The sequence below is a fragment of the Nicotiana tabacum genome, chromosome 22, assembly GCF_000715075.1.
Source record: "Nicotiana tabacum cultivar K326 chromosome 22, ASM71507v2, whole genome shotgun sequence".
Lineage (NCBI taxonomy): Eukaryota > Viridiplantae > Streptophyta > Magnoliopsida > Solanales > Solanaceae > Nicotiana > Nicotiana tabacum.
This window is the reverse complement of record NC_134101.1, coordinates 57,250,197-57,262,465: the sequence shown is the minus strand read 5'-3', so window position 1 is coordinate 57,262,465 and position 12,269 is coordinate 57,250,197. Positions and strand designations below refer to the sequence as shown.

The window sequence follows — 12,269 nt, the reverse complement described above, 5'->3', positions numbered from 1 at the left end:
ATCCTCCATCATTTTGGCAAGATTAAAAATTTATCTTTGTTTGACTATTATCTTATCAATATTAGGTGGTATTCTTTGCATCTAGCCAAATAATTTTTCAATCCTGTTGTTCCATTCCTAGACGTATTAGCAACATAAGTTTGCTTACAATATCTACACCTTGCTTTACCGACCCCATTTACCTCAAATTTATCAAAATATTGCCAAACTTCAGATCGAGGTTGCATGGCTTTTCTTTTCTTAGAATCTTGAGTATCAATTGTGTTGGTGTTGCTATCTTCAGTAATAGGTAAACTTTCAGTTGAACCGACATCACTTACTCTACTTTCATCTGCCATCTATACAAAATTAAAACAAATATAAATACAAATTGAAACTAGAGTTGAGTTTAGATAATCAAAGTCTAAAATAGAGGTTGACAAGTATTTGACAAGGATGTCTACGTGTTTCTGGGCTACTGTTTCCTTAACATAATTTTGTAATCTCACTAGAGATATATTTATGTGATTATCTTTCACTAGAAAAATACTAGTAATTGAGAGCAAGAAAAAAGAATAATACGCAAAGAGTGAAATCTCGAAGTGAGTCTTCATGTCAAAGTTAGTAACCTTCTATAAGACAATTAATGTAGACGTTCAGTTTCCTTTTTTCTTTTACAAATATAGAATTTGTTAGCTGATTTCATTATTACATCAAATGAAGATAATCAAAATAAAGTACGCCACCTAACAAGAAAATGCCTCTTTGCACGCCACCTAGTGAAAGATAATCACATAAATTCTTTTTGCTTGTCCACCCCTAGTTACCACTCATTCAAATCTTGTAGTTTAACTCTACTAAAAAAATAATCCCACTCTTTACATGTCACTGGAATCTTTAGGTTCAAAGTGAAATTTTTCAGAACTTGTTTATGAAAAGATTAGCCATTAAAAAAAATAAGTGGTAAAACAAAGAATTTTTCTTATTCCAAGAACTACCAATTAATCTACCATAAATTATTATAAAAAAACTGAAGATTGAAAAATGTGAAGTTATGAACCTTTTGAAGAGTTGAAAATTGAAGAATGAAGGTAAAAACTAAGGAAACCAACAGTCACACTTGAGAGTCGGCGACGCTGAGGTCATGAAGTCGCCGTGACGTCGTCTGATTCGTCTCTATCGCACCGAGGTTCTCACTTTTCTGAGTTCTCTCTTACTGTCAAGTGAAATTAGGGAAAAACTAAAGAGGGTAAGAGTTGGGCCTTATTGGGTTGGGCTGGGTACTAGGACAGAATAGAAAATTAGAGATACAACATATTGGGTTGGGCTGGGCAATATAGGTCCAACATAAAATTCTTTAAAATTCGGTATTTCGGTATACCAAAATTTCAAAATACTAATACCGAGAACCGAACCGTTATATCGAAATATCGAAAATATAATACCGAAAAAAATCGAAACCTAAATACCGAATTAATTCAATTCGAATTTTATGCCCACCCCTAACTCACATGACCGGTGAATCAATTGATTTTTATTTATAGTTTTTTCAAAAAGAATCAGAGGGGAACTGGACAAGCACGTCAATAGCTGACACACACTCACCACCAAAACCCCCACTATTGTCAGATTCTCATCGCCCCCTCCACTGTGTATGTGTGTGTAGATTTATAGTCAAGCGGAGACTTCTGTGTAGTGAAGTTACAAACCCCAGAAATTGTGCAGCGCAGAGAAAGGGAGAAGAATGGCGGAGAGTCAGTTGGTGCACCCGCCTTTAGTCACTTACCTGTCAATGATCGCTCTTCTCACTTTAGCACCCCCTTTTGTTATTCTCATGTAAGTTCCTCTTACTCCCTACTCCCATCCATTACATCTATTTATCGCACCAGATCTTAGAATTATCTATGTACTATGGAACTGCGAATCAAGATTGGACCTTTTGAATTAACTTCATAAAATTGAATTAATTTCATTTGTCAATGTCCCTTTTTAGCTGAATCAGATAACTAAATGTTTAGTGTTTTACTTTTCTGTGATTTGGTTTGGGGACAAAAATAAAGGAAAAGAAAAAGCTTATCAGTAGGGAAGAGATCTTTTTTAAAGGGTTAAAAGGCAGTTTCTTTTAATAATGTTGTGTTCAAACTGTGCACCTTTACTATTCACCGATATGTGCTACTTTGCACCAGCACTGTTACCGGCTAGCTTAGGCAAATCAGAAGAAATAACCTAGCGTTTTTTCCTCTACCGTGATTTGAACCCTTGTTGCTATGGTTTTCATCCCACATCATGACCAGTTACGTCACACCCTCGGGTGGGTAAAAGAATCACTAGTTTTTTGTCTATGGTTCAATGCTTTCTTTGCAGAGACCATTGTTTGTTTGCCTAGATAGAAGGAAGAGAACAATAATGAAACATGAAAGTGATAAAGATTCCAGGTATACACAAAAGCTATGCATTTAGGCATGTGAAAGGAGTAAAATTGGTGTGAGAATGAAGGTTGAGAAATGGATCTAGATGATGTGAAGTTTTTGAATGTTTCACCATGGTGATTTATCTTATTATGTTGTAGTCTCTTAACGAGGACATGAAGTCTATGTGATTAATCTAATTTTGGAAACTCGATGAGTTACATGCAGGTGGTATACAAATGTTCATGCTGATGGGTCTGTATTGCAAACATTTAATTACCTAAGGGAGAATGGTCTGCAAGGACTCATTGATATTTGGCCAAGACCCAGTGCAGTTGCGGGAAAAATAATAATTTGCTATGCTCTATTCGAGGCCGCACTTCAGCTTTTGTTGCCGGGTAAAACGGTCCAAGGGCCGATATCTCCAACTGGACACAGGCCTGTCTATAAGGTAATTGACGATAATTCTTCTGAACATTTTCTCTGTGATCTGCTTATTTTGTGAATTTATGTGTGTCTATTGTGCATCTTGAATTGCAAATGCTTGTGTGGCTATTTACTTCTCTAAAATTTGTTTTCCTGACATGGTGAAGCACATTTCTGCAATTATTTTGCAGTTAATACACTACAAATTTCAAAGTTTTTTCTGTGCTTATTGCAGGCAAATGGCATGGCAGCATATATAGTGACACTAATTACGTATCTCAGTCTTTGGTGGTAAGAAGTTCCATTCAAATGCTGTTGGCATTTTTAAAACTTTAGAATTCTCAAACTATGACTCTATAGAATGCTGTTTTCGTAAATGATACTTGTTCTCTTCGAAAGTAGCAGCATTGCATGGGAAAGTGTTATGATTTCCCACAGAATAAATTTGGGTATTGGCCCGATTTCTTAGTTTGTTTAGTTAAAATATCAATTCTTGAGTATATTACTATAGTTGTGAATATGCAACTTCACTATAATTGGGTGTCTGATAAATGTGAAGCTTCTCCTGTCCCCCCTTTTTGTGAAGGCTGATCATTATAATTTTGTAAGAAAACTGTTTATATTCTTGTGTGGTATTCAGAGTTGGTACTTATTTGATTATTCATGATTGACTGTCATCTTGACTATTATCTGTGACACTAGTGCTTCTCAAATCATTATATCTAGAAAAATAATCAGCCTCTGGTCCTTATTTATACTTTTCCCTCCTGTTTGTCAGGTTTGGAATATTCAATCCTACAATTGTGTATGATCATCTGGGGGAGATTCTCTCTACACTAAATTTTGGAAGCTTAATCTTCTGTCTCTTCTTATACATAAAAGTAAGCATACAAAAGAATCCTCAGTAATAATGTGATATTCTTTATACATATACCTCTCTGATACATGATGTTGACATATACAAGGGTCATGTTGCGCCATCTTCCACTGATCACGGTTCATCAGGGAACATAATAATCGACTTCTATTGGGTAAGCATCTTTCGCAATATAAGATGCATGAAGACTCTTCATGTTTTCTTTTTTGACAAGTCAAACAACCCGGTGTCAAAAGCGTGCATGAAGACTACTTTAGTCTGCCTTTTGTTTTCTCTATGAAAAATGAAATTGCTGATACTAGAGAACCAGTTATATTAGAAAAGCCTGTTTCTAATCTTGTACTTGCATTGTGCAATATTCCTTTTAAGTTTTAAGTGATCTCATATGTTTTAACCTAGGGATTTACTTCTTTTACTCTTTTAGGGGATGGAGCTATATCCTCGCATTGGCAAACACTTTGATATCAAGGTCTTCACAAACTGCAGATTTGGCATGATTTCTTGGGGAGTTCTCCCTATTACCTACTGTATAAAGCAGGTAAATGTTCCGAGGAAGTCCCCGAAAGTGAGAATGAAGGATATTCTATAGTTTTCAGTTCCAGACCTTCAAGTTTGGTTATTGTTGCTAGCCCTTTGTCACTGTTGATGGCTAGTAATTTGGTTTTGTTATTCAGGCTATCAAGAAAGGATAAATTCACATGCCTTCTGTTAAATGACTTAGAAATGCAATAGGCCCTCCAAGATAAATTCCTTTTTTTCCCCTTCTGTACTAGTACATTCAGGGGAGAAAGGGAGGAAGGCATTATGAAGTACTTTCTTGTTTGTATTTTGGGGGTCCCCACAGTTCAGCGGTCTTCCCTTTTGTACTTGTTCTTTCATCTGCAGCCCCAAACATTATTCTGCTATTGTCAATATAAGGACCTGTTTGATTAATATCCAATTCCAATTTTGGAGTTTGAAAGTTCGCAGCATTCTTAAACGTATGCTTTTCAATTTGGCAGTATGAAGAATATGGAAGTCTCTCCGATTCCATGCTTGTAAATACCATATTGACATTGGTGTATGTCACGAAATTCTTTTGGTGGGAAGCAGGGTACTGGAACACCATGGATATTGCACATGACCGAGGTTTGTACATGCTTTATATTATTTGTCTTGTTTGTTTGATTGTCATTTTTAGTGCCTTGCCTTTGCTCTCCTGTGCTACAGTGGCTTCTTATTTCCTATGCGAGATATAATATTTTCTGTATCTTAATTTTGTTTTGGCAGCCGGCTTTTACATATGCTGGGGATGCTTAGTATGGCTTCCATGCATATATACTTCTCCTGGCATGTACCTTGTCAAGCAACCTGTAAATCTTGGACTTCAGGTACTTTATGCTAATTCATTGTCCACTGGATATTACTTCTGATTCATTTGTACCTAAGGTTTTGACATAGTATCTTCTATCCTAAGAATATCATTTATAAGAACAGATTCTGGTGAACAATCTGTTGCACTTTTTCATCCACTGGATACTGGTATATATCTTAAAGATGGTGGATAGCTTACGGTGATGGGGGAATATTTTCTGCTAACATACTGAACAATAGTTAACTTTATTGCAAAATTAATGTGTAGGCAATGAACATGCTGAACAAAATAATTAACTTAATTCTTAAGATTTATATGTAAGCAAATTTCGTATGTAATTGAATAAAAACATAGAATGAGTTCTTTGATATGAAACAAAAGCGCATCTTCCTTTTCATGTCAGAGACAAGAATATTTAGTTTTCTTTGCCTTGTCCTTTGCATTCAAAGAGTGGATCAAAAAAAAGATTCAATCTCAGACCCACTCAATCCATGTGAGTGAGCTTTGGTTAAAATAATAGACTTGAAACACATAGGAGAGCAGCAACTTGTTCAACCTAAAAAGAGCATGAGGTATGTTTCATACGTACTTGCAATTAACATAATAAACCAAGCAAAATAGATGACTTCAAATTTTGCTAGAGATGAAGTCGGTGGCTTTAAACAATTTCAAGATGGGGGAAGTGAAAAATGTTGCTTGCTATACTAAAATATTTCTCATTTTATCTTGACAAAAGTTACTGGAATGGCTTCTCAAAATTCTGATTCAGAATAGAGCTGCTATAAGATATGATGAGCAACCCACTATTGGTGCAACTCTAATTGGAAAACAGAGACCTGTAACCTTTGGCAAAAGGTCACAGCCTCAGAGGTTCAACTCTTGCCTAGTGTGGGGTTATTACACCATATGTTGATGCTTGCAGTTTGTCATTTCACTTGGATTTTTTTTTTTTTTTTTGATAAGGTAAATTCATTTCACTTGGAATTATTTATTTAGCTTTTCAGTCTTGTATGTGTAATATTGATTTATTCACTGTCTGCTAAAAAAAACGAAGCCCATTCAAGATATGTCTAATGAGGCATAGAAAGATAGGATATTCCTTTTTCTGTCACTGAGGGTTCCACCTTGTGGTGGAGGGATATTTGCAGTGGAACATTGCTTGCATTATACCAACCTACAGAAAGAAAATACGCATAGTATAATGTGAATTGTCAAGAGAGTATGCATTATATTCTAATAGCATTATAGATATCTGAATAAGCTAAAATATAAGTATAGTTTATTCTTCAAGCAGTATGGTTAACAAAAAATATAAACAAAAAGTACAAGTATACTTGCTTCTTTCACCATCCCTACTTTGTTAGCTCTGTGCTTGTCCCTGAGTCTTTTTTTTTTCGCAGCTTGCAATTTATATTCTCGTAGCTGGTGTTCTCTGCGTATACATAAACTATGATTGTGACAGACAGAGGCAAGAGTTTCGTAGAACAAATGGCAAATGCCTTGTCTGGGGAAAGGCTCCATCAAAGGTTGGAGGACAGCATCTGCAATTTACTCCCTGCGTCCCAACTTATATGACACTTTTTATTTTTGTGACATCCCAAGTGTTTGACACCATCTATTGATGGTATCATCCTATAAATCTTTCAATTTTCAAGAACTCAAATTGATATAACTATTCAAATTTTAAACTTTAATGTTATATTTTCTTTATCAAACCACTTTTTCTATCATTTTTACTAATATTTACTGCCACTACCACTAATATAATATATATGTCAACATGACATTTTAAACTCCACGTCCAGTCAAAATATTTTAGAATTCTCTTACCCCTTTGCAATATTTCTGATTTGGTTTCTGTTTTACTGTAGATTGTTGCCTCATACACTACTACCACTGGTGAGACTAAAACCAGCCTTCTCCTGACATCTGGATGGTCAGTTCCTTTCTTTTTACTTGTTAACTTTGTAGGACCAAATAATTATTCTCCTTTCTGCCACCAATTTTCTTTTTTTTTTTCACAAGCTGTAGTCAATTGAACCACCAATTTTTTTGTTATAAAGCTGTATCCAATTGCACTTTCAAGGAGTGTTAAATGAGCTACAAATAGCATGTGGTTAAAAGAACAATTTTACCATTTTGTTCTTATGTGTTCTTTAACTATTTCTGAAAACACCGAGAGTACTGGATTTCTCTTAAGGCTCTTGAGATGCAATGCTGAATATTCACGCCAAACATTTTGCAGGTGGGGCTTAGCTCGGCACTTCCATTACGTTCCAGAAATACTAGCTTCATTTTTCTGGAGTGTACCAGCTCTTTTCAACCATGTAAGTGTTCACTTGCACAAATAGACAGAATTCATCTCTGTACCTATCAAGAAGAAAATTTAAAAATATTTTGCATCCTCGCTTCCAATTTCGCACTGCCCACTTAAGGTGTCGGGAATCTAACCAACCATTTCTCCTTCATAACTTTTCCTCCACCTTGCAGTTCATTCCCTACTTCTATGTAATCTATCTGACGATCCTCCTTTTCGATCGAGCCAAAAGGGATGATGACCGATGCAAGTCAAAGTAAGCAACTCAACCTTGGCTTGGGTTCTTTAGTATTCTCGCTCTTTACAAAAGCTTGAATTTATGCGATTCAATACATAAAGAACCTGGTGCGCAAAAAAAGTACATATTTGATTATTTTTAAACTTGAGAATTTAAGCACTCTCTCTTTTGCATACTTGCCACTTGCTTTTCTTGACCTCTTTAGGTATAGAAACTGTGCAGAATGCTTCGAATTAGGATAAGCAACGAAAGAGACAGCTCCATTAGCCAGAGATAGCAAAGGGCTTTTTAAATTTTCCATGAAACTCCATTTTCATTTTTTAGTAAAGGAAATGACGATACCCTTTTTTTGGGTTCACGGAAATGACGGCAGTCCAATTCCTGCTTAAGAAATAATGTCCTACAATCTGGAGATCCAGAGAGTTGTTCTCGGAAGCTATGTTGCAAGGGTCCTCCAAAAATGCTGCACTCATGTTGGATCCTCCAAAAATTATGTACTTATTGGAGGATCCGAGCAACATAGAATGGAAGGGGTATCAGGGACACATTTATCTGAGGAGGTTTTGTTGTCAAGCCCCTCATAAAGAAAGTTTTAAGATCGGGTTGGTGTGTCGATAAGATGTATAAGCAGCACGCCCTCAAGGTGTGAAGTTAGATCGTACTAAAAGTGATGAAAATTTTTAGTGCAAGCATTTTGCCCCTAATGTTAAGAAATAACTGGAGGTTTCTTATGATCTGTACCCGTTGAAATGTTTAGACAGCTATTATTAGTGTGCTTATTACAACAACATACCCAGTGTATTCCCACATTATTAGTATGCTCATTATTCTTGTCAATTTGCGTATGAAATCTAGTGAGGGGTGAAAGTTTGACAGAGCCTTGCTTCTTTGCAGGTATGGCAAATACTGGAAATTGTATTGTGAAAAGGTACCTTACCGGGTCATACCCGGAATTTACTAGTGGGGTTTTTGGTTTGCCAAGAATGTTATCTTCAACTGATGAACCTTAAAAGGGTGGTTGTCCCAGAGCATAGATGTTCCCCTCCCTTTTTCCAGATACTCATTCTAGGTCTTTAATTATTGCTGCTAGTATTTCAGTTGTTGTAGTATTTAAACTACTGAGAGTATTTTGTTTTCTATGAAGTACTTACAGTTGTACCAACATCCCTTTTATTATGGTTGTTCTGACAAGAGAAACACCATTAAGAAAATGTGCATTCAGTCAAGCATTTTGCCTAAAATCCCAATTCCCAAGCATTTTTTTTTTAGAAAAAAAAAAATAGTATCTCCATATTCAAGTAATTGGAAGGATCGTTTGGTTCGCAGACAAGTATTAGAAGACATGAATTGCAATTTGGTGTATAATAATCACATGTTTGGTCCATCGTAGTAAAATTTAATTGTACGGCGTCGGCGTGTAATTTACAACATGTATTTGGTTTTAAATTAGATAAAGATTTGTCCCAGTAGTACCTTTAGCCTATGTTACAACAGTTTTTCTTATCTAGTATTGAGCTTTTTATCATATGTGAGTAAAAGTAAGTACTTTAATATAATTAAAAAAATCAAAAAAGAATTTAAACTTATCAATTGCTAATAATTTAAAATAAAAATACTTTTAAGAAGGTAGTTAAAATAATGTATACTCAAATATGAGATAAATAAAGAAAATAGATCTTGCATTCATCATCCATGTTCTAGACATGGAAAATATGTTTTAAATACTGTCGTATAATTTTAGAGTCAGACTCAATGAAACTTGCATCCATGTTCCATGTGTGTGTTTCCCAATGAAAACTACATAAACGTGCTCTTAGAAGCTTGTGGAGGAAAGAAAATTGGAAGTATTTGTCTTCATAATAATATCTTTTTATGTTCTCCAAGACTCCTTCCTTTTTGTTTAAATAGAAGAATATGAGGAAACTTTCGGATTATAAATAAGTCCCAACCAATCTTAATTCATCAAAGGTATAGTAAGTAGAAACAAGTCAACCTAAAATGACTGTTGAAAATCAAGAAGACTACTGTGGCTGCTTCTGTGGCGGCTTCCAGAGGCGGATCCGGGATTTTAAGAGGATGTGTGCACCATTATAAATAGATGAATCTAGGATTTAAATTTAATGTTCAACTTTTAGCTTATTGAAGCAATTACACTATTGAAATTATAGGTTTAATTTATTTTTTTTAGAGATTTTCGTCATTTTTTCAACTGTATCCTCCATTGGTACTAGTTTTAATATAGGGCATTTCGTTTAATTATATGAATTTTGTTATTACAAAGGAAAACATGGATTTCAGTAGACTTGGGAATTTTAAGAAATAAACCAAATAAAGAAAGAAAAACAAAGAAAAACGTTCTTAATCTAATTGCAAGATGGACAAGGAAATTAAATCCTTGACCTCACCCTTTAACCATTACACCATATGACTCTTTGAGCTTAGGTGCGCGCGCGCGCGCGCACATATATATATATATATATATATATATATATATATATATATATATTATTTTGAAATAATATAATATTACTATACATGATTTAGGGAGGAGAGCATATGTGTGTGTGTGTATATATATATATATATATATATATATATATATATATATGCACGTGAACCCGTTCTTAAATACGCCCCTGGTTGTTTCCTTAGTGCATGGCTTTGGTTCAACAGCTTGGGAAAGAAGCTAATATGTAATGTAAGGTTGTCGATACGGTATGCAATGCAAATTAGGGAAAAAAGATGCTCCAATAATTGTTCACTCTCTCAAAGTAGGGTTTGCCATAACTCTAATCTCATTGTTCTACTATTTTGATTTTTGAGCCTAAATTTAACTATGAAGGTTTTGGTGCTTCTGCAGTGTGGGCAGTTTTTAGTGTTGTCGTCGTCTTCGAATTTTCCGTTGGTAAGCTTATATTTTTACTATTATCAATCGACTTAAAAAAAAAAACAGTGGAAAAAAAAAGAATAGTGTTGGCTTCAGTTTTCACTCCTATGCACTTGACGTTGTAAAAGAAAAGATATTATAGGTATTTTTTTTTTTTGGTAACTAACTTTTTTATTAATCACCGGTGTAAATCATTACAAAATCATAGCTCGACTAACTCAGTTAACTATCTATATAAACACCCAAGAACGAAATCTATACATCATAACTACGAACTATCTACTAAAACTGGAGACTATGTATGATGGTTTGGACTCGTGGTGCTGCTCTAACATGGCACATCACTGCTGTCTCTCTTGCAATTGCTTCCCAATTTCTACTCTTCTTCTCGAAAATTCTATAGTTTCTCTCCATCCATATGGCATAGAGGCATTCTGCATATGCCATCCTGAATATTTGAGCTTGCGGTGATCTTCCTTTTGCACTTTCGATAGTCCATTCCAGATGGTGCTTCCACTGTGTATGCTTGCATCTTTGATGTTGAATCCACTGCATAGTCTTTTCCCAGTGTCTCTTGGAATATTCACATTCTGCTAGCAGATGATCTCTAGTTTCCTCTTGTGCTTGACAAAGACTGCATTTTCCTTCTACATTCATCCCCCATCTTATGAGTCTGTCAGTGATAATCAATTTACCTTGTAATCCCAGCCACATAATTATCTTGGCTTTAGGTCGAGCATCATTCCTATACATGAAATATTCCAAGGCACTCTAGCATTGTTGGGTAGTAGCTGTTTATATACCAGGCTAGTGATGCTTTTCTTTATTGCTGTATCATTTTGAATTAGCTTCATATCCTCTTTGGCTTCCATTATCTTCCTTATGATCCAACAGGCTTGTTGAGGAATGCCTGCTTCCTGAATTCGTTTTCCTTTTATATAGTATGTATGCACCCATCTAATCCATAGCTTGTCCTGTTTGTGAGCTAGGTCCCAACATATTTTTATCACATAAGCTTTGTTCCACAATTTGATGTTGATTAGGTTTAATCCTCCCATAGATATTGGAGAGCATACTCTTTCCCATGCTACCAGTTCTTTCCTTGTGATTGTATTAGTTCCAGACGAGACAAAGCTCCTACATTAAGCCTCTATAAGTGACAGGAGTTTTGCAAGTATTAGGAATAATTGAGCCCAATATGATTGTACCCCAAAAATAACTGATTGTACCAACTGAACCCTGCCTGCATAAGAGAGTTTTTTGGCAGTCCAGGAAGTGATTCTAGTTGTAATCTTGTCAACAAGTGGCTTTCACTGGATAAGATTCAGTTTCTTTGTAGATAATGGTACACCAAGGTACTTGAAAGGGAGGTCTCCTTGGTTGAATCCCAGCTTAGCTAGTATTGTTTTCTTTCTACTGATGTAGAACCCCTCCAAAATACACAAAACTCTTCCCCATATTAGCTTGAAGGCAGAGGCTGTAGAGAAATGAAGGAAGCATTGCTGCTACTGATTCTAGATCTACTCTAGTGAACATAAGAAGATAATCTGCAAAACTGAGATGAGTGATTCCCAACTTAGCACATCTAGGATGATATTTAAAAGCTTTTACTTCTTTGAGTTCATTCAGACATATACTAAGGTACTCCATATCCATAGAAAAGAGAAAAGGTGATATTGGATTCCCTTGCCTAAGACCCCTTGCAGCATTAAAAGGCTCTGTTGGTTCCCCATTTATCACAATGGTATAGTTCAATGTATGCACACTTTCCATTATCCAAGTA

At 35.4% G+C, this 12,269-nt stretch overlaps 1 protein-coding gene across 1 annotated transcript; it reads left to right on the top strand.

Moving 5' to 3' along the window:
- The first annotated feature begins 1,515 nt into the window (after window positions 1-1,515).
- Window positions 1,516-8,825, top strand: LOC107801501 (7-dehydrocholesterol reductase). Its single transcript, XM_016624832.2, has 13 exons — window positions 1,516-1,815; window positions 2,616-2,838; window positions 3,049-3,104; window positions 3,592-3,694; window positions 3,779-3,844; window positions 4,115-4,228; window positions 4,692-4,818; window positions 4,960-5,060; window positions 6,445-6,570; window positions 6,916-6,980; window positions 7,290-7,371; window positions 7,535-7,617; window positions 8,494-8,825. Exons 1-13 carry the CDS (start codon window positions 1,724-1,726, stop codon window positions 8,558-8,560), a joined length of 1,305 nt encoding a protein of 434 aa, XP_016480318.1. The 5' UTR covers window positions 1,516-1,723; the 3' UTR covers window positions 8,561-8,825.
- The last annotated feature ends 3,444 nt before the right edge of the window (window positions 8,826-12,269 follow it).